This window comes from Nilaparvata lugens, chromosome 7 (assembly GCF_014356525.2).
Source record: "Nilaparvata lugens isolate BPH chromosome 7, ASM1435652v1, whole genome shotgun sequence".
Classification (NCBI taxonomy): Eukaryota; Metazoa; Arthropoda; class Insecta; order Hemiptera; family Delphacidae; genus Nilaparvata; species Nilaparvata lugens.
Window position 1 is genome coordinate 27,819,811 of NC_052510.1, and position 24,388 is coordinate 27,844,198.

The 24,388-nt window shown below is 33.6% G+C and overlaps 1 protein-coding gene across 1 annotated transcript; it reads right to left on the reverse strand.

Moving 5' to 3' along the window:
* Positions 1 to 3,597: 3,597 nt before the first annotated feature.
* On the reverse strand, positions 3,598 to 14,657 carry LOC120352183 (52 kDa repressor of the inhibitor of the protein kinase-like). The gene is made up of 3 exons (XM_039431892.1): positions 14,384 to 14,657; positions 9,436 to 9,628; positions 3,598 to 3,669 (listed from the first exon to the last, which is right to left on the reverse strand). The coding sequence occupies exons 1-3, from the start codon at positions 14,485 to 14,487 to the stop codon at positions 3,598 to 3,600; spliced, it is 369 nt and encodes a 122-aa protein (XP_039287826.1). The 5' UTR covers positions 14,488 to 14,657.
* Between the last annotated feature and the right edge of the window lie 9,731 nt (positions 14,658 to 24,388).

Here is a 24,388-nt window from a genome sequence, read left to right on the forward strand (position 1 = left end):
CAGAAATGCTGCAGAACAAACTTTTTTCTCTTCCAACAACCTTTCTATTATATTTACAATCCTGTGTACCTGATCAATTGTTGAATGTTTTTTCCTGAAGCCAAATTGATGATCTGGTATCAATTTTTTCCTTTCAATAATCGGAGTCAGCCTTTTCAACAATATTCTTTCAAAAAGTTTTGACATTACTGGAAGCAAAGATATTGGCCGGTAGGATGTTGTGAGGCTCTTTTCCAGGTTTTGGGATCATTACCACCTCAGCTACCTTCCACATGCAAGGAACATATTTTAGTCTAAAAACGGCATTTATTATATTAGTTAATTTTACTATAGCTTTCCTTGGTAAATTCTTCAATACTACTCCTGTTATTAAATCAAATTCTGGTGCTTTTTTTGTATTTAATTTTTTTATTTCTTTCTCTACTTCATCCAGTGTAACATGTCTAAACTCTTCGCTCTCCTGAATAAAATCCTCTTCAATTTCTAGCTCATCATGATTGTGAGGTTGAAATGTGTTTACCAGATGATCAGCAAATGCTTGAACTTTTTCTGTATTGCTTCTAGCCCATGAGCCATCCTGTTTCCTAATTGGTGGTGCATGCTGAATGGGTCTTTTCAATTTCCTGGCTGCCTTCCAGAGAGAGTAGTCGGTGCTTTCATCTCCTGTTAGATTTCTCAGATAATGATTCATTGATTCATTCTTAATTTGTTGGATTTCTCTTCTGAGCTGTTGAGTTAAATGATTAAGTTGCCTTTTATCTTGTGAAGTTCTTGTTTGTTGCCATTTTTTTCTAGCTCTCCCCTTTTCAGCTATCATTTCCCTCACTTCTGTTGGGTAGCTATTTCCTACAGTTCTTCTTCTTAGTTATGAGGTGTTCCACCAGGCTGCCTGTTGCACGTCAATGACAAATTTTTTCAGTTCTCCATCAAGCTGTTCCATGCTTCTCAATGGTACATCAAGTATTATTTTATCTTCCAGCATCTGTTGAAATCCTTCCCAGTCTGTACGGGTATTAACAAACCCAGGCTGTTCATTCTGTTTTTGTATTATAGTTTCACTCAGTTGTAGAAGAATTGGAGAATGGTCAGAATCATGGTCGAAACTTTCCTCAATACTCAAGTAGTTGAATTACTAATGAAATGAAATTCATTCATCATGAGTTTTATGTTTCTACAATAAAATGTTGAAAAATACCTCTCATGAAATTTCTTATTGATATTTAAGGTTCCAGACCAGCCCAATGACCCATGATTACAGAATGACAATTCTTTCACAACAATTTTGCAAAATTTACAAGACTACCAAGTATTGTAAGATGCATTCTTACTCATTCCAAATTTCTCGTTTGCCTGCAACAACATTTACATACGAATGGAACTTAGTACCAAGTACCTAGACAATTTAAAAAACGAATAATAATAATATCTTAAAAAATGTTTTTGGAAGTTGGATTTAAAATTACAAATGTTTAATTTTGATTAATTTTTCCCTTCTTTCTTTGTTCTGGCTTTTCAAATCCTGATTTATAAATTTCAAAAAATAAAAGATTCGCATTCTTACAAAGAGTTTTAAAAGGTATCTCTTTGGAAATTTCTCACACGGATGAGCAAAAGGAACTTCCTCTAGGAGATATAGTACTTTTATCCCTACATTTTTATGAAAAGGAAGGCTTGAAATATTTGAAATGAATTTTTTCTCCATTTCATCTACAAATTTAATGAATTCAGTGTCTCCAATCTTCAGTTTTCCATACAATCCACTCTTGCTTTCGTATGCTTTGAAGTGTGTGTATATGGATTAAATTGAATGTATCTGCTCCCCCTGTGGAATACTGGTTACAGATGTCACACTCGTGTATAAGAAGACATTTCTTCAGCAAGTATCCACACACATATAGCAGCGCGTTTTCTCGCGGCAAATCTGTTGACCTGTAATCGGTGAAGTTTGGTTCAGTTTTCTCCAAACACAATGATTTATCTGTAACATTGTCAGTTTTTTTGAAGAAATGTGTTCATTTTCGGACATTTTTGTCAAAAGGGCATCAAAATCATTCGCACAATTTTCTGAATCATTGTGTTGGAAATATTTTAAACATGTTAGTTTTTTGAATGCTCTTATGAATTGTATTGGAGTTGGATTGTTCCAGTTACCTCCTTGTTGTCGGATGGCTCCAAAGAAGTTTTCTAGACAATCCTGGTTAAAACGTCTCGTGGCTAAGTAACTGAAAATATTTCTTGAACTCTCCCAAAATTGTAAAAATGCTTCGATGGTTGTTTTCAACCTTTGAAGCACTTAATAGTGGCGGTAACATTTTTCCCCTCTTTATTAAATACCACAATACCATCAATCACGTTGGAAAATTTTCTTATCAACTCCATTTGATCAGTGGATCCTTTCCATACATCGTAATTGCTTGTTACTTTTCTGGATCCTTACAACTTGAGTTCAATAAATCAAAAAAATTGTTACAAGTTTCGATGAATTCTGCTGTGGCTATTGCAGTAGTATCCAAGGATCCTAGACTGACATGTGTATAAATAGCACTTGCAACAGTGTGACTAAAAACTTGAACTGCCAACTCACTTTCATTTTTTGGAATCCATTTGGATTTATGTGTGCTTCAGTCAATTTTCTAGCCAATCTTAGAGACTGTTTCTTATCTTTTTCAAAAAACTGCAGTATATGATTCCAAGAAGCTAATAAATTTGATGTTTTGGAATTCGTGAAATCATACTTTAGTAAATTATTTCTCAACGATTTCATTAAATGAGGTATGTCGAACATGTAATATATTTTTTTATCATTCATAAAAAAATATGGGTTTTGAGGGCATACACCTTCCTCCGTAGCAAATTTCAAAAAAATTGCCCCCATATCAGTTATTAGTATTCTCATATTCAATCCTGTTGAAATCAACATCTCTACAACTCGTTGGAGTATTGATCTAAAATCTTTTGAGCTGCATCCATGATTCGTAAAATGATAACTGATAGGTTGTTTCCAATTACCTTGTATACTTCTAATCATGAATACTAAGACCGATGTTGCGGGCTTCATTTGCTTTTCTCCCACAGTATTGTGAAACCCCACAATTTCGTCTTTGGAGATGCAATAAAATAGAAACGTTTTCAGTGACATTTCATCAGCGCTTAATATAACATGTTTCTCTATCTCGTCCATATTACTTATTTTTAATTTCAAACTTGAAAAAATAAAATCATTAATGCCTGGAGCATATTCCCATTTCTCCGTCTTAATCGCAATGTCCTTTCTGTTGGCAATTTAAAAATATTTTTCATGAATTTATATGCTTTGCTGCTTAAAAAAAACAAAGTAAGAGCCATTATTTTAAAATTTTTGCTGTATCTCATTCCCCTTGCATTGGTCAATGACGATTTCAGTTCCATTTTCACCACCTCACTTAAATTTTTGCTAAGAACCTTTTCGCATTTTTTAATAAATTGCTTCAGTTGATATTTCTGAGTCTCTTTGTTTAGGTGAATATGTTTTAGAAATCATGTTCTCTAACCTTTTATTTCTTCTTTGCAAAACTTTTATCTTCTTCCGTAATTTTTCTTTTCGTGGAGTGTGTGCACTCAAATTAGTTCCGTCTCAACAGAAGTACATTTTCTTTTTCTTCCACTTGCCTCACATTGCAGATCTTCAGTCTGGAATAACATTAGAAATTCATTTATAGTATTATAGGTAACAGGATCTTCATTTAAAAGTAATGCTGACAAACTTGAGAACTATTATATTTATTTATTACATTTAATTACAAGTATGGTAACCTTTTTATTTTCGTTTATGAAATGACTAGTTACGGGTCATTATTAACCTTGAAAGTTTTCATATTTATAATAAACCTATCAATTAGCCTTATAAATAAAAAATGGAAGGATTTAATTAATAAAAATCTTCAAATGAACACTCAATACACTTAACTGGAGGATGAAAGAAAATAAAAACAACGGTAGAAAATGAAAAAACGTTCAAAAAATAAATGTAAGATTAGAGAATTGAATTTCTAAATCAAATAAAAGAATACGATGCGTAGTAAAAATTTATGCAAAATCTAGACAATTTTTTTTTTAAATTGCCAAGGAGGAAGGGAAGTGCCCTCAAAAACCGTATTTTTACGATTAGAAAATGTTCTAAATTTTTGACATGAGGATACCACATCTAATTAAATCGTCCTGAAATAATTTCCAGAGATATTACTTCACGAATTCCGATTCCTTAAATTTAGTAGCTTCATATAACCATGTACAACATATTTTTTGGAAAGGATAAAAACCTATCTTTTTGATTAGCAGGGAAATTAACATAAGCACATATAAATCGGAAAGGATTTCAGAAAATGAAGGTAAGTTTGAAATACACAAATAGGAATTGTCATTCACATCTTGTTAATATTATAATATTCATAACAGAACCTGGTTTCATGGCTTCACCGGCCACATCTTAAGCAATCTTGTTTATAACTTACTGTTCAAACAAGAGAAGATGTCTCTCTAAAGATGAGTTACTGTCTCTTGTTTAGACATTAAATTGTAAACAATACAGTTGAAGATGTAGCTGGTGAAGCCAGACAAGCAATTACGATAAATGGAGAGGATCGACAAAGCGAATGGAGATGATACGAAAATTCTCCAACGGGAATGATTGTATTGTGGTATTTTTATAAAGAGTGGAAAAATGTTCCACCACTATTAAGTGCTTCAAAGGTTTGAAAACAACCATCGAAGCATTTTTACAATTTTGGGAGAGTTCTAACCAGGATTGCCTAGAAAACTTCTTTGGAGCCATCCGACAGCAAGGAGGTAACTGCATCAATACAACTCCAATACAATTCATAAGATCATTCAAAAAACGAACATGTTTAAAATATTTCCAACACAATGATTCAGAAAATTGTGCGAATGATTTTGATGCCCTTTTGACAAAAATGTCCGAAAATGAACACATTTTTTCAAAGAAACTGACAATGTTACAGATAAATCATTGTGTTTGGAGAAAACTGAACCAAACTTCACCGATTACAGGTCAACAGATTTGCCGCGAGAAAACGCGCTGCTATATGTGTGTGGATACTTGCTGAAGAAATGTCTTCTTATACACGAGTGTGACATCTGTAACCAGTATTCCACAGGGGGAGCAGATACATTCAATTTAAGATCCATATACACACACTTCAAAGCATACGAAAGCAAGAGTGGATTGTATGGAAAACTGAAGATTGGAGACACTGAATTCATTAAATTTGTAGATGAAATGGAGAAAAAATTCATTTCAAATATTTCAAGCCTTGCTCTTCATAAAAATGTAGGGATAAAAGTACTACATCTCCTAGAGGAAGTTCCTTTTGCTCATCCGTGTGAGAAATTTCCAAAGAGATACCTTTTAAAACTCTTTGTAAGAATGCGAAACATTCTAATCTTATACTATAGTAAACGCAAATTGGAGAGGCGGGTGATGGTGGCTCCATCTATGAGTGAAATTAGTAAATTTCAAGCAGTAAAGAAAGTTCAAACAGTACGTCTGCTTCATGTTTGTTTACATTTTAATGTCAACATAACCTGACTTCTAATAAAAAAAAAAATTTTTAAGATTTTTTACATTCTGTCATACATTTTATTCTAACTGAAAAATGTTGAATGGAAATCAACATCTCAAGCACCAATTCAAGCCCTCACTAAACCATTGTAATTGTACACGTGACGAGTATTCGTTTGTTGTTTTCTAAAACATAAATAAAACCTCATTTTAAAATTGTCATATGATTGACACATCTGCAATATTTATAATAACATATGCATTTTAAAGCTTGAAAATTAACCAATTTCACTCAGAGATGGTGCCACAATCACCCGTCTCACCATTTTTTTACTTTCCTTGCCCTATTACCATAGGTAAGGAAAGTATTGCTTTCCGAAAAAATTGAGGTACCCCAATATCTAAATTTCTATACGTTTCAAGGTCCCCTCAGTTCAAAAAAGTGGTTTTTGGGTATTGGTCTGTATGTGTGTGTGTGTGTGTGTGTGTATGAGTGTATGTGCGTCTGTGTACACGATATCTCATCTCCCAATAAATTAACGTAATGACTTGAAATTTAGAACTTAAGGTCCTTACACTATAAGAATCCGACACGAACAATTTCGATCAAATGCAATTCAAGATGGCGGCTAAAATGGCGAAAATGTTGTCAAAAACAGGGTTTTTCGAGATTTTCTCGAAAATGGCTCCAACGATTTTGATCAAATTTATACCTAAAATAGTCATTGATAAGCTATATCAACTGCCACAAGTCCCATATCTGTAAAAATTTCAGAAGCTCCGCCCCATCTATGCAAAGTTTTATTTTAGATCTCCAATTATCAGGTCTCAGATATAATTTAAACGAAAAATTTCGCGTGGAAAAGATTGAGCATGAAAATCTCTTCAATTAATGTCCAGTAACATTCTCACCTAAAAGTGAATTAGCTTGAAATTTGAGAAAATGTGATTATTCAATTGCAGACTGTTGGCAACTGTTGATTCTATTGAATCATTCACTATGAACAGATAGCAGATCTCGGGTGTATCCAGCGTTATTGTCCTGTCACCAGCTGGCTCAGATCTTTGTTTATAAGTAGAATTGAGATGCGCGGGAACACTAGCGTCAGGTGATCAATTTTCATAACGGCAAGGAAAGTTGTGTGAGTGCGCCACACCAGATTTTGTGTACTATAATCCAGAAGAGTTTGGAAAAGGCATTACAAGATGTGTTCATTATAAACATGCATAATTGGAAGTGAGCTGTTGAAAACATTGATTTCACAAGTGGTTACAGCACTTAAAATATAAAACAAAAATAGGTACATCGATCGGTTTGGAAATTGAAATTTTTCTTCACCTTATCTTCTTCAGTTTCAACAGTATTCTCATCTTGATTGGTATGTAGGTTGGTAGTAAATAATGTATTTTGATCTTGATTGATGGAAAGATCACCGCTCCTGCTAATTTCCACGTCTTCATTCTAGAGAATAATAAAAAGTTACTTGCTTAATATTTTGCCTAATAACGCCCCAATCTTTTTTATGGGTGTAAAACAAACTTTTTTGTTAAATGTTGAAAATATTTCTCTATACCTTATCTTCTATTCCATGTAAAACATTTGAAATTCGGCTGAATGTTACGGTATGGCATATAAAATATATATTGAATTTTTTTTTCACCTTATCTTCTTCAGTTTCAACAGTATTCTCATCTTGATTGGTATATAGGTTGGTAGTAAATAGTGTATTTTGGTCTTGATTGATGAAAAGAGCACCGCTCATGCTAATTTCCAAGTCTTCATTCTAGAGAACAATAGAAAGTTACTTGCTTAATATTTTGCCCAATAACGCCCCAATCTTTTTTATGGGTGTAAAACAATATTTCTTGTTGAATGTTAAAAATATTTCTTTACCTTATCTTCTATTTCATGTAAAACATTTGAAATTCGGCTGAATGTTATGGCATATAAAATATATATTGAATTTTTTTTTCACCTTATCTTCTTCAGTTTCAACAGTATTCTCATCTTGATTAATAATATATAGATTGGTAGTAAATAGTGTGTTTTGATCTTGATTGATGAAAAGAGCACCGCTCATGCTAATTTCCACGTCTTCATTCTAGAGAACAATAAAGATATACTTGCTTAATATTTAGCCTAATAACGCCACAATATTTTTTATGTGTGTATAACAATATTGAATGTTAAAAATATTTCTTTACCTTATCTTTCATTTCATGTAGAACATTTGAAATTTGGCCGTGTCTTATGGTATATAAACTAAAGAACATCCATTAAAAAATTGATTGCAGAATTCAAGGAGTTTAATTGGTATATTAGCAAATTATTTAAAAACTCATTGAGAATTAGAAACAAAGTAAATTCATTCCCAGAAATGTGGATATGTTGAGCTGGACTGAAATAAATAAGATTTTTTTGTGTAGTAGTAAATATCAAATTTTTTGATACATATCCTCTTTATTGAATAATAAAATGTCTCAAATCTGACACATCCACAAATTTATCTGTAATATATAATAAAGGAGAATATCGGCTTATGCCTTAGTGCATTCGTGTGAAGTCAGCACAGGTAGGGCTCCTACACCAATAAAAATTCATTGATTTCAGCTGATCTATATCAGCTAGTATTTCTATTGGTGTAGGAGCCCTGTGCTGACGTCACACGAATGCACTACGACCAATACCTACCTACTATTACTTAATAATAAGTAATAGTAGGTATTGCTACGACTTTGTTTACGGAGGTAGTGCTTATGCACGTACACGGAATAGGAAGTTAACAAATAACGCATAATCACATGTGATCTACTCAACTGATTAACTTGATATTCTGCATAAAGATTCCTAAGCTGCGTTTACACCAAAGTTATTATCAAAATGTTAATAACTTAATCCTTATAGATTCTATTAGATTAAACATAACTTATCATACACATGGTGAACATATGTGTTGTCAAGTTCTGTTTAATCTAATAGAATCTATAAAAATTAAGTTATTAACATTTTGTTAATTGGTGTAAACGCAGCTTTAATTTACCAAGGACGGTTATAGGTCTATTTTGAATTATTTAAGATTTCAATTGGGCAATTTTTTAGTTTGTCAAGTTTTTAATTAGACCCTAACGAGCATGGGTTAACTGCTAGTTAATAATAAATAATGATTCAACAACTGAAACCGGAATAATGATATTTTATTCAATTATTTTTAACATATTACTTTTTAATGGAGTATAACTATTAAGGGTATTATTATTATTATTATTATTATTATTATCAATGTATCAATTAATTTTTTTTTCTACCCAAGATTGACAATATTGAGACTATTTCTCTTTTGATATGATTTAAATTGAAAATTATTATTTTGGGATCACTGATTGATTGTATCAATGTACTATTTCTATGGTTTTTTTTAATATAATGTAAAACTTGACTCCTTCAGTCAAACCTTCTTTAGAAGGTTTTGGATAATTTATAATACGTCTGGTTTATAATATTTGAAATGTTCTACTGAAAGGGAATCTTATCTTTTGTCATTCTTGCTTTTTTTTATTATTCTTCATTTGTTTTGTTTGTAAGATTTCTTTTTATAAGTGTATTTTTCATTTACGTTTGTTATATTTTCTATAATAAACTTCCTTCTTCTGGGGGTACCAGGACGAAGGAAAAAGGAAAGGATTATTATTATTATTATTATTATTATTATTATTATTATTGATTCAACATAAAAATCACAGTATCATCTTCCTAACTCAATTAATCAACATTAGAAAGCTATAGCCTATTTATATTATGTTATTCAAAAGACTTTTCAGTAAAACAACTCTGTCAATGTCAAAATCAGTATAATATGATATGGGCCTACCGTCATTACCTCATCTGTCAAAACTGATTTGGGAAGATTGAACAACGTTGGAACCGCATCTTCCTTCAATCTATTTTTCATAAAATTAGCAAACATATTTTTTTGAAAGTGAAGACTGCATAATTTACAGTTTTCGTACAAATAGTTCGCATCTTTCCCTTCTAAATCTTCTCGTCCACTATTAGCAACCCATATTCTTGCTCTGAAAATTCAAAACAAATGTTTAAGCCTAAAATCAGTCTTTTATGGAAAAAATTGCTTGTGATTCTAACTCGACTTTATTCAGAAAATATAGTAGGCCTACTTATAGAAAGTGTTGTAATCGATTGTCTCATCAATGTTTATAAAGTGAAATGGCGTCATTTTCGTGTATAAATGAGTAAACTATTGATAGATATATAAAATCAAAAAGTAAATTTATTTCTCGTTCAAAAGACTAAAATGATGAGACTAACTTTGTTAGTTCAACATAAATATTCTTCTAAAGCTGCGTTTACACCAAAGTTATCAACAAAATGTTAATAACTTTATTTTTATAGATTCTATTAGAAGTTGTGGGCATTGAGATGGACACAGGTAGTGAAAGGGTTAAATGGAGCTTGACAAACACATATGCACATCATGTGCTGTATGATAAGTTATGTTCAATCTAATAGAATCTTATTAGGATTATGTTATTAACATTTTGTTTATAACTTTGGTGTAAAAGCAGCTTAACAATATTATTAAAGATAGAAAATTAGAAAATAGCTGATTGAATAGTATAATTAGATAATTATAAGCCTATAAACTATATAAATAGTACATTAAATTAGTACGGTAACTGACTAGAATCTAAAGATAGGAAAAATAAAATTCCACATTTTAAATTGTTAATTAAAGAATTCACTATGAATCTGCTAGTTTAGAAGGTTGTTCAATATTTAAAAAAATCTGGTGTGGCGCACTCACACAACTTTCCTTGCCGTTATGAAAATTTATCACCTGACGCTAGTGTTCCCGCGCATCTCAAGTCTACTATTCAAAGATCTAAGTCAGCTGGTGACAGGACTATAACGCTGGAGATACACGAAGTCTGCTATCTCTTCATAGTGAATCTATATAATACTAGCCGTCAGGCTCGCTTATCATATCGCTCGCCATATCCGTCTAGCCAGGGGGCTCCGCCCCCTGGACCCCCTACTGGATCGTCCAAGGAATGAGATCAGCAGGCTCGCTTCGCTCGCCTGCATTTTTCATTTGAGCATTTTTATCATATGTTAGGACAATCCAGTCGGGGGTCTAGACTAAACGTCTGGCTAAACGGATATGGCGAGCGAAGCGAGCCTGACGGCTAGTAATATAATATTCCCAGGAATAGCTCTGATTGAAGTAGTAGTGCCCAATCAATTTTTCCGCGATAAATGCATTTCAATCTTCAACTTGGTGCCAACCTAACAAAGTCAACTCAACTTAATGCCAACCTGACAAAATTATTAATTTATTTGTCAGTTAAAAACTGTTTCGAAGAGGTACTCTATCTAGATCGTAGTTCTATATTAACATATGATATAGACATTTCAATTATAATTAAGAGATTGGGAGAAGAAGAATATACATGCTAAAAGACAAACTTTAAACCCTTAAAAACAACCCTTAGAGTTAAAATATTGCCAAAAGATTTCTTAGTGCGCCTCTAAAGGGCCAACTGAACATACCTACCAAATTTGAACGTTTTTGGTCCGATAGATTTTTAGTTCTGCGAGTGAGTGAGTGAGTCAGTCAGTCAGTGAGTGAGTCTATATTTTATATAGATAAAAGCGAAATGGCACTCACTCACTGACTGACTGACTCACTCACTCGCAGAATATAATATAAAAGCGAAATGGCACTCACTCACTGACTGACTGACTCACTCACTTACTCAATCGCAGAATTAAAAATCTACCGGACCAAAAACGTTCAAATTTGGTAGGTATGTTCAGTTGGCCCTTTAGAGGCGCACTAAGAAATCTTTTGTCAATATTTTAACTCTAAGGGTGGTTTTTAAGGGTTTAAAGTTCGTCTTTTAGCATGTATATTCTTCTTATTCTTTTAATTATAATTGAAAAATGTCCATACCATATGTTAATATAGAACTATAATCTAGAGAGAGTACCTCTTTGGAACAGTTGTTAACTGGTAACTAAATTAATAGTTTTGTCAGGATGGCAATAAGTTGAGTTGACTAAGTTAGGTTGGCGCCAAATTGAAGATTGAAATGCATTTATCGCGGAAAAATTGATTGGGCACTGCTACTTCAATCAGAGCTATTCCTGGGAACATTATATTACTAGCCGTCAGGCTCGCTTCGCTCGCCATATCCGTTTAGCCAGACGTTTGGTCTGGACCTCCGACTGGATCGTCCTACAAATGAAAAATGCAGGCGAGCGAAGCGAGCCTGCTGATCTCATCCTTGGATGATCCAGTCGGGGGTCCAGGAGGCGGAGCCCCCTGGCTAGACGGATATGGCAAGCGAAGCGAGCCTGATGGCTAGTGATTTAATAGAATCAACAGTTGCCAACAGTTTGCAATTGAAATAATAATATTTTCTCGAATTTCGAGCTTAAATTTTAGGTGAAAATGACACTGAACATCGATTGTAGAGATTTTCATGCTCAATCTTTTCCATTTGGAATTTTTTGTTTGAATTGTATCTGAAGCCTGATAATTGGAAATCTAAAATCAAAATTTACCTAGATGAGGCGGAGCTCCTAAAATTTTTACAGATATGTGACTTGTGGCAGTTGATAGAGCTTAACAATGACTATTTAAAGTATGAATTTAATCAAAATCGTTGGAGCCATTTTCGAGAAAATCGCGAAAAACCCTGTTTTTGACAACATTTTCGCCATTTTAGCCGCCATCTTGAATTGCATTTGATCGATATTGTTCGTGTCGGATCCTTATAGGGGAAGGACCTTAAGTTCCAAATTTCAAGTCATTCCGTTGATTGGGAGATGAGATATCGTGTACACAGACGCACATACACTCATACACACACACACACACACACACACACACACACACCACACACACACACACATACAGACCAATACCCAAAAAACACTTTTCTGGACTCAGGGGACCTCGAAACGTATAGAAATTTACAAATTAGGGTACCTTAATTTTTTTCGGAAAGCAATACTTTCCTCACCTAAGGTAATAGAGCAAGGAAAGTAATATATAGTGCCGGTTCCACAAAAGCGGGTTAAATTTTAATCGTGATTAATTCCACGAGAAACAATCAGAGAAGCCGTCTTATCAAAAAGGCCTTCTCTGATTGGTTATCTTGAAATAATTCACGCTTAAAATTTAACTGGCTTTTGTGCAACCGGGCCATAGTGCCGGTGAATATAGTGAATTATACTATTATTAATTTATTCCTGTTCAATTTTGCTGTTGTTTAGATATGAAATTCTTCTTTCACATATTTTTGTTTACTGCTTTTGTTTCCAAAGTTTAATTTATCTTCATATTAGAATTTATATCAACATATTTATGATTTGTTTATATTTAGGCTATTCTTTTGCTGAGCGTTTAATAGATATTTTTGATAAAATTATACAACCCAAAAAATAAATCATAGCCTATAGAAGATATATGCATATAGTACTGTATAAACATAGAACATTCAATATTGTTTTGTTTATTTATTCATATGAACTTGAAAATGGCCAAAGGTTGAAACTGGTTGATCTTTTTCATTTTTAAAAAATATGTTTAATAAAAAGTACTTCATGATCTTATATTGTGGGCTACAGATACGGTAATATGACTAAGTTGGTTACGGTTTTTCTCAAACAGGATGAACATGTCGTAAGTAGGTATAACGTGTGATAAGTTAGACAATATTTATTGACAAATAAAAATGATAAGATTGGTGCATATAGGAATATAAGTTGGCTTGCGCATATTGAAAGCCTTTTTTGGCTATATAAGTTATGTATTCAAAATTTAAAGCGTTATTGGTACGGTAAGGCCATGCACACACACTGTTTTTCAACTATATTTTTGCAAACTTGTCAAAAACAGTTGTAGGTAGGTATCGTTTTTTCCACACATTGTCAATAGGCCTATTGCAAAACAGTTGCGTGTGCAACTGATTTGCAATGGTATTTGTATAACTGTGTCACACCATGTGCGCTCTGGGCCTAAGGTAGGCCTATATGGTACAGTAGCTATATTATAATATACCTACCATACTGTTAAAATCGCATTGTGACCAAAAACTCGCTACGCTTATGTTTAACCATTCTAATGATACTGTGTATTATATATGGGGATGGGATTGAAGCTGATATTTTTCTAAAATAAACAGAAAGTGCGTTTGACTTGGCTTGACACACCAAAGCACAATTATTTTTGCATGTAATCATATAATATATATTAAAACAGGAGACATAAGACATAAATAAGTAATATTCTGTTGAAAATTTAATCCAATAAGTTGCTAATCAAGAGTTCGCAAGAATATTAACGTTTTGTTTTATACCTACTTCATATTTTGAAAGCAAACAAGTTATAAGGCTAAGACACATATTAATTTAAAATCCATATCAATAATTTTACTGTTATTAGCAAATTGCAGTGTGATAAGCAAGTCTGAAGTGCAACACATTAGCATAATCTATTGATGAATGTTTATAATTGAGTATTAACAACATGATCAGAAAGATAGGCCAACTAGATTCATTTCAATTTTCTCTATTTAAAGATTTTTCTAGATTCTATTTTAAGTATTTTTGAAAATAGTTATTATTATTGCTTTGGATTCTTGTGAAAAGTCTCAGTTTGTCATCTTGAATAATTTACCGTAGGCTACACTATCAATTTCCATTTTGTTGTTGGTTGGTCAAGAATATAGAATGGAAATTCCAAAAAAATAATCAAAAGGTTTTCAGAATAATAATTATAATAAACATGAAAAAAAGGTCACCGCTCTTTCTGCTTCGGAAAACGAAAAAAGGTCATCTTTGAATCCTTTTTTGAATTTTGCGTACAACCTGGTGCTGAGCACCAACGTGCTCCTAATTTTGTCATATTTCAATAAATACTATTACAACATAGAATAGAATTAAATCAAATTTAATATTTTTTGTAATAGTATACTGTATAATGATTATTAATATTCAATGATTGGAAAAACATTAATCAACTCTGATGCAAGCTACATTTTGACAACACAAGGCGACATTAATATTTATATTTGAACAGCTGATGTAATATCAAGAGTAATCAAGATTATAGACCGAAATGCCGAAGAACTGCTAAATCAATGCCACTCTAGAAGGCAATGCGGCGCTTCCTAACAAGATGGCGGATTTTGGCGTCAGGGTATAGCCAAGTTTCCGTACTGTATGTATACTGTGGTTACGGTTACCTACCTGCCATAGCATCGACAAACCATAGCAAAGACACGACATAGCAACGAAAAGCAAAATTTAGGCCTGCCACCACCAGTGAACTCTATACTAACTACTGTAAGTGAACGTGCACCAGTGAACTCTATACTAACTGTTAGTATAGAGTTCAGTGGCCACCACAGCATCGATATGTATGAAGTGAATTTAGTATTCGCTGTGGCTACAGTTACGGCACTTATAGGACTTATTTTATCTGTGGCTACGGTAACCGTAGCTCCAGTTGGCGTTCCGGTAAACATTTTGCGCATGCGTGCCTTAGCGCTATAGTGAGGTGCACGTTATAATGGCAAAAAAGAAAGTAGGAGAAAAACGTTGCCAAGTCTCTCCATTTTGCCACTGACTGTACACAGCTGTTACTCAATTCATGCCATTAAATTTAATCTAATAATAATATTATCATTCCCTTGATAAAATGATCAATTCAATGTCAAATTGATCAAGAAAATATTTTTTTTTTTTCATGATTTGATTCAAAAATTTGCTTTCATGACTGAGATCAGATTTTTATTTTGATACAAACCTCAAATGGCGATACAATACAGCAAAATTATAGATGAATTTACATGATATAGACTAAGAAAATAATTATTGAACTGTATATGATATGAAAAAGCAATTTGTAATATAATAACTATAGATAATTATATTGTTATGCATCTACATAAATTGGCGGAGCTTTGGACATATCAATGTCCATTCTTCGGAAAAAATATTAAAAATCCTCCCCACTAACTCTCTACCAAAACGTTAATTCATTATTTGAACTAAGGATTTATTTATTAATGGAAATATTGTAGAAGTTTTAATCAATATGAATATTTAAGAGAAAAAAAAACAGAAAATTGATAAAGTAAAATAATTATATAGGTAGATAAGATCAAATAATTGATTAATAAAATGAAGTAGGCTGAAAGTAGATCAGGGTAATCAACTTTCAGTAATATACAGCAGTATGCAGTGGATAATTGAAATAACATGAGTTTATATGATATATATATACAATTCGTTCTATAACAGGTTTAAAGGTTTGTATTTGTGGGATGGGTGGGGGATGGTTGTCATGTGATCGTTCTAGGGCCGGACAGTTTCAGTCATTTGTTCCAAAAGATGTTTTTTTAAAGTCAGGATGAAGCTCGCTCGGCTCTCGATGGATCTGATAGAAACAGGAAGTGCATTCCATGCACGACAGGCACTGACTAAGAAGGATTTTGTGAAAATAGTAGTTCGATGATTGGGTATCCTTAAAGTACTTTCTCCGGTTCTAGTATGTGAAGCATCTATCCTCCTACCTTCAGAGACAAATTTGAAATCATCTTTAAAATAGTTCGGATAACCGTATTTCAAGATATCTCTAACAAGCTTCACTATTCGAAAAAGCCTTTGATTGGGAAGCTTTCAATGTTGAACTAGGAATGTGGGCTGGGGTGATATGATCATGGCATTGGAGAGAGTAGAGGAAATGTAGACAATAATTTTGGCAACGCTGTAGTTTATCATTCAGAGTGACTTGCATATCGTTAAGAACAGAATTACAATACATTAAATGTGGGAAGATGAGAGATTGAACCAATAATAATTTAATGTTTCTAGGGAGAATATCGTGCATTTTCTTCAATGCATGCATGGCTGAGAATACCTTTTTACAAGTTTTGTTCACTTGTTCTGACCAGTCAAGAGTATTATTCATAATAATGCCTAAATTTTTAACTGAGCTACAGTAAGGAATGTCATTACCATCTACACTAATTTTGTGAATCGATTCAAGGTCAATATTGTTTATAAAACGAGAATATCCGATTATAATGGGTTGTGTTTTGATGGGATTGAGCTTAAGGCCATTTTTCTTTGTCCATTCCACTATCGAATTGATATCCTGATTCATTATTCCAACTGTTTCATTAATTTTTGTTATGGGACAGCTTAAATAGATTTGAAGGTCGTCTGCATAAGTATGGAAACTGGAGAATTTGATAATGGAAGAAAGGTCATTAGCATACAAAGTGAAGAGGAAAGGGCCTAAAATTGAACCTTGTGGTACTCCATGCATAACGTTTTTCCAAGTAGACTTTTTGTCACCGATAGATACACATTGTTTCCTACCTAATAGATAGGATTTAAACCAAACTAACAAGTTGTGACTGGAACCAAGAATAGCCAACTTATTCAGAAGGACTGTATGATCAACAGTATCAAATGCTTTAGAAAAATCAAATAGGGTGAGGATGGTGCAGTGACAGTGACTGTACAAAACTGAACAAACCATATTCTCAGCCGCCATTTTATTTTATATATATATATATATATATATATAATATATATATATATATATATATATATATATAATATATATATATATATATATATATTGCGTCTGGTTGGCCTCAACGGCGTCAGACAAGTCAAAGTGCTATAGTGTGGTCCACGTTATAATTGGCAGTGGATAAAGATAGAAGAATAGCGATGCCAATTCTCTGCATTGATTAATTTTATTTCTAAATTGTCAAAAGCATAATTGTCATCGTTGTGGACCTAGAAAAGGAAAGTACCACCGGCTTTGTCAAATGATAGACAAGGATAGCAAAACCGAAGTTGATCAAATACTGTCATTATAACGTGGACCTCACTATAGCAAAAGCGAGATTTTTATTTCATTTACCATATGTATCTTATACTTATAGCCCAATATTTTTTATTGTAACACAACTAATCTTAAGAACTGCTCCCACACGCGGACGTAATAGTCTATGTGGGTTCTAATATTCATTTTATAATTGTAATTGTGTTGTTAAAATTGTATGATACGTGAATAAATAAAAATTGAAATTGAAATTGAATTGGGACACCATTAATTTTTCATGAAATTTATATCTAGTACCGTATATAATTACTATTTGTCTTTGTTGTGTCACCCTTTCAATGTTTCAATCATGAACTTTTACATCCTTCCAGGGTTTGAAAAAATATAGTAGTGAAAAAGAAAAAAAATAAAGGATGAGTATGTATATTATGAATTGAAGTACAAATTAATGTACTCATGGTGGTGTAATGGAAAGTAAGTCCAAGTGACATCGACTAGAAAAAAAAAATTAATTCCAAGGAAAAAGATATGCGAAGAGCCTTTAAACAAATCATTATAGACCTAAGCTATTCATTACCTAAACTCCCGATTTTTTTTGTGGGTTGGAGGGGGGTGTAGGGGGGCTCTATACCCGAAACCCCAAAAGATAGATTAGGAAACAACTTCAGAAGTGATACTTTTAGTTTCAGTTGGTGTTCAATTTTCAGCTGCTCTGATATAATTTATGCTCTATTCAAATATGCTACACCATACATCCGCATAATATATGCACTAAGCCTACCTTGTCTAAATACAGCATTGTAATGTGTATATGGATATAATATATATATATATATATATATTATATATATATATATATATATATATATATATATATATCCTTTGTAATGCGTATATGGATATATATATATAGGCATTAAAATGCTGTATTTAGACAATATCATAGGCCTATGATATATTATTCTCTATGAAAATTGAATAATAATTACCCACTGAACATAAAGAACTTCATTATTAGGATGTAGTTTTTCAAGTAGAAATTGCTTGAAATCACACCAAATTGACGGTATTTTTCTGAAATTTTCCTGGGGAGGCCCCCCGGACCCCCTTCTCGTGGGAGGTATAGAATTTTCTTGTTGTTTGGAGATGTTTTCATTTTCACTTTCTTATGTTATAATATTTTAAACATCAGTGGAAAAACATTTCAAATATGACTTCATGGTAATGAATTGTTCAGATTCAAAGACGAACCCCAATTTTACAATGGTTTTTGATAAAATCGAAACAATATCGAGTTAATAGCTTAATCCCGAACTTAAATCTGCCTCCTAGCAGGTCTAAGTTGGAGTCTAAAATCATCATTTTTGCTCCTGAGATTATCACATTTTAGCCTGATCCCGATCTCAGCAATCCACCGAGACTATCTTTTAAACCCGAGTTGATCTATGCTTGAACTCAGCAATCCACCGAGATTAATTTTTAGCCTAGACTGGAACTCAGCAAACCGATTTTTAGACCGCAGGTTTTTCCCTGCGATAATTGCCGGTCGGCCAACTTTTGCGCTCGAGCGTGGTTAATCCCGAACTCAGCAAACCGATTTTTGATCTGCGGCGCGAAAACCGGTTTTTAGCCGAGCGCAAGAGATAATCCTGATCTCAGCAATCGCCCAAACTGTTGTGACGTCAAGGTGGGTGGATTTGACAGTAGAGATGTTGACTCATCGACTTTTAGTATGAATATACAATTGGCCGTGACTATTCTAAATGGTCTAAGGCCCGATTTCACCAAACACCAAGCCAACAGTTTAATGAAATGAAATCTGCTGTTTGGCCGTAAATGACAGAATCGAATTTCACCACACTCGTTTAGGGTCATGTGACTCCGAAAACTCCAGTTCAAACTTACCGGCCAAGTTTTGTCGGTCAGCCTTCGAAAACGGGCGATTATAACCTATAAACTGTTTTATATCGCACTACTTTCGCGTTTTCGTGTAGCCTACTGTAATCGTAAAGAGCTGAATGTTAGGTCACACACACTCATGTATTGACATTTCAAATGTTGTTCAATAGTCTAGTCAGTTGATTATTTTGATATTGTTTCGATTTAGTTATAAGTTTGTTAGTTAACTCATTAGGCAGTAGTCTATTAAAATTGTTGAATTCGCTTCCTATTTTTAACCAATCCAACTGTTTCAATAGTCTAATTTATTTAAAGTAATAAGTCTTCTTACATTCAATAATATTAAAATGTTTTTCTATTAGATCAATCAGAACTGTTCATATAGGCCTATATATATGCAGAGGCTCCCCAATCGTTTTCCCACTCAACGTTTTCTCCATGAGTTTCTTATTAAACTACCTAATATATATAAATGACCCAATTAAAACTAATTAACAGATAAAAACGAATAAATTTTCGATTACAAATAATACCTATAGCTAATTTACAATAACGGAAAAACTATAGAAACAAGAAAAAGGCAACTTATACGTATATGTATGACTGTTTGGTTTGCAAGGGCATTTTTCCAAGTGTATTGAAAAACATTAAGGTATTACTTGTACATAAAAAAGGCGATAAAAAAACTTCTGACCATCAATTATTGTACCTGTGATATCCAAAGTATTGAAGGCCATAATGCAAGACCAGATATCAAGTCATTTTGAAAGCTTTGGTATGTTTACTGAAAAACAGTTTGACTTCAGGCCATGTAATGAACTTACAAGACTAGTAAATAGTGTTGTTGATTATTTGGATAAGGATCTTTCTGTTAGCTTTAGGTCATATGCTGTTATGTCTTACGATACGGTACTGGCATAACATACTTGGTAGCAAACTTTCTTATTATGGCTGCAATTCTGAATGAATCGATCTCGTTATGTCATATTCAAAAGACTGCAACTAGATTGTTTACAGAGATGGTCAGTTCTCCAAGGGCAGGAAGGATCGGTATAGGGTCACTCAACTCTCCATACTTGGAACAATACTCATTAATAGCCTATATTTAATGACATAATTTGTAGCATAGAAGGTACTCATAAAGCAGGATTTCTTTTTGCTGATGATTTTAATCTCAAAGTTAGTTGTAAATCCAAAACAGGAGTACAAAATTTTCTAGATGATAGCTCTGTACTCCTTAATGATTCATGTGATTAATGAAATCTCTCATTGAACCTAGAAAAAAACTCTAATATTATGTCCACTTACAATAGAAATTCAATCACCTATTCAGAAATAGGAATAATATCAGACCTCAAAAGCTCAGGATCACTACTTTGCAAAAAAATCTTGTGTATACATCTGTCTTTAAGTAAGTTATACATCACTTGTGTATACTTGACAATTATTTACTACTGGGAATCAAATCATTGTCTCTTGCATTCTTCAGAAGAAAATTGAAAACTACTGAAAGCCTAAATTTTATATAGCATACAAGAATTTTATGTGATTGACTAGACCAAATATTTGCAGGCTAGTACTATTATGTATTATCTAGTACCTATTATTGACGTTTGTAAATGCATTGTTAACAATGTCTGTAATAATGAAGATTCTTATTCGTATTGAATGTTAGAACAACAAACTACGAGAGCACAAAGAAGTTTTTAGGTTATAAAAATGACGTCAAGTGGGTTCACTGCCTTCACGATAACCCAAAACGACGGTTTCGGAATCTTTGGTCAGTTTGTGCTGGTGAAATCCGTCAGCATTCAAAACTTCTGTTCAGCCAGGAACCAAGTTTCGAAACCGGTGGTTTCAGAAACTTTGGTGAAATTGGGCCTAAGATTCTTGTGAACAGCCATTTTATGGGGTCTTTATGGCGGTACATTTGAAAATCCAATTTAATTTGCTTGTAACAAAATTATGCATTTTAAAAACAATATTCTAGTTCAGATAATATGAGTGAATTCAGGTTTTCAGTTTTTAAATTATGAAATTTCAACTATAAATGCTTTAATTATTCATTTATTTATTATTAAAAACTGTTCTTATTCTGGTAAATCAAGGATTATGATTCAAAAGGCATTGGGACAAGACAGAATATGCGAGGCCAATTTCAAAAAGAGTTTTTCGCCCCACTTGGATGTAATGAGTTGGTTTTTGTGTGTCATATGAAGGCCGAAAGTGATTGTTTTCCGACCAGGCCGGTAAAATTTTTACGGCCCTAGGGCTGTAAAATAACCTTGAAGTCAGCTGATTCTGATTTGATTTGAACGTGTTTACAAAATAGTTTATGAAACGGAATCAGTTTATGCTTCTAGAATTGAATAAAGTATTTTGCAATAAGATAATATAATTTTATTTGGATGAATGAAATACAAATAAGATATTATAAACTATTCAAATTCAATTTTCAGAGTATGATAGAATCTAACCTCAACCCTCATAGTACTGCGTTTATCATGAAACCTGGTGGATAATTTTGGAACTACTTGGGCAATATCCATGGTGCTGAACGTTTTCACAAATAGTTTATGAAACTGATTCAGTTTATGCTTTTAGAATTGAATAAAGTATTCTGCAATAATATTCTATCATTTTATTTGGATGAATGATAAGATATATATTATAAATTATTCAAATTTGATTTTCAGAGTAGGATAGAACTTCTAACCTAAACTTCCAAAGTCGACAACAAGCATTGTTGATGTTGACATTCAGGTCATTCAGATTGGCCAAATTTCAAGTGTGCTGAAACAGCTGATCAAAAAACTTTTCATTATTTGTGTTTATTGTTCAATAATAATTAAAACATTTATAATAATATCATTGTCATTTTAAAGAATAAAAAAGTATAAACTCAACCTCCCACATAATTGAACATAATATTCTAGGTTATTTAGACAAATCAGAATAAATAATAAAAATACTTGGACAATTTCCTGATATTCAGATTACCTCAGATTTGCTAGAGCTATGACGTTCCACTTTTGCTTTTGGAAGTGCTTAAAAAACAATTATTCGCATATATATATATATATATATATATATATAATATATATATATATTATATATATATATATATATATATAATATATATATATATATATATATATATATGGTTTATTTTTCTGTATGGCAAAAAATAGCGTTTGCACCACAGGCAAAAATGTTTTTCTGGCTCTCAATCTTTTCTAGTCTTTGGCATACACCCTGAAAACTGATTTCGAACCGGAAAAGTCTCATTTTCGGCCCTAGGTGCGAAATATACTATCAAGTTCCTGATCAATTCTTCTTCTTCTTCTTTGGCTTTACAACCCAGTGCTGGTCACAGCATCTCTCAACTTCTGCCTCCAAGCATCCCTGTCCAACACTGCACTTCTCCATCTCCGTACACCTATCACTGAGGCATCATTATTCACCACATCCATCCATCTAGTTTTTGGACGTCCTCTCTTTCTCCGACCAAACAGTCTTCATCCCATAACCATCTTTGGTGGGTATGCGTCGTCAGCTCTCATCAGGTGCCCTGCCCATCTTAGCCTGCGTACTCACATCAAGGTTACCACATCTGCATGCTGGTACAACCTGTACAACTCTTCATTGTGTCGCCGGCGCCAGGTTCCCGATTCCTGTACACCCCCAAAGATCCTCCTCAGGATTTTCCTCTCAAACACGCCAAGCATTTTTTCATCTGATCAATTGAATCTAAAAATTAACAATATTCAGTTCCTAGTTGGAATCTAATTTATTATTATTCTGTCGGAACATTTATTTTACAATTCAAAGCCAAGCAGTATCCCTTGAACAATATTACAAAATAACACATCATGTAGTTCAATCCATAATGATAACAGCTGATAAATTTGAAAATTGGTGAACTAGAACAGAACAAAAGGTGATAAAAGCTTGAAACAAATGGGAATAGATCATGAATTCTATTTCAAAGAAGTTTTGATTGGCACTTTATATCCAAAAATTGTCATTGAGAGTAGAATACCAAAACAACTGAAGAACTCTTTCACCAATACATCAGCTACAGTAACTGCCTTCAGATTTGGCTGGGCATAGGCTTCTACCCACTTGCTGGAGTAATCCATTACAACCAGGATGTATTTGTTTCCATCATCAGTAATTGGAAACGGTCCATCAATGTCAATGGCTATCTGCTCTAATGGAGCTCCCACATTGTATTTCTGCATAGGGGCTCTCTTCTTGGGCATAGGGCCATTGACAGATGCACATACTGCACAATTTCGGCACTAGTTCTTGACATATTTTTTTGAATTTGGCCAGTAGAACCTCTCTCCTACCTTTTCAAGGGTCTTGTGCACTCCTAAATGCCCACCAGAAACTTCATCATGATACAGCTACATGTAGCTATTCCCAGGGCACAGTGGCCCGTTGGCTGCTGTCCCTTTCCTCTCATCCTCCCAGGCCCAGCGGCCTGTTGGCTGCCATCCCTTTCCCCCTATCCTCCCAGGGCACAGCGGCCCGTCAGCTGCCATCCCTTTCCCCCTATCCTCCCAGGGCACAGCGGCCTGTTGGGTGCCATCCCTTACAGTCTATCCTCTCCGGGCACAGCGGCCCATTGCCTGCCGTCCCTCCCATCTATCCCTCTTCTTCTTACTATACTGGAGCAGAACCGAGGCCATAGGGCCAATACAAAATTACCTCGAAGTGTGTCATCAGAGTAGAGAGCGACCTTCACGCCATCAGAAGCACCAGGAGGTGCTGTCCACACCAGCTAAGGTACAAAGAAGGAAGAAGAGGAACTTCGACTTGCCTTCTTTCCCCGCCCACATTACGAATGAGCTAAGTCGTCCAGGAGGAACACCTGGGTATCAATCACCTACCTCTGAAGGTACTCAGGGTGTACGTGATAAAACAAATACATTCTGGTTTCAATGGATTACTTCAGCAAGTGGGTAGAAGCCTATGCCCAGCCAAATCTGGAGGCGGTTACTGTTGTGATGTATGGGTGAAGGAGTTCTTCAGT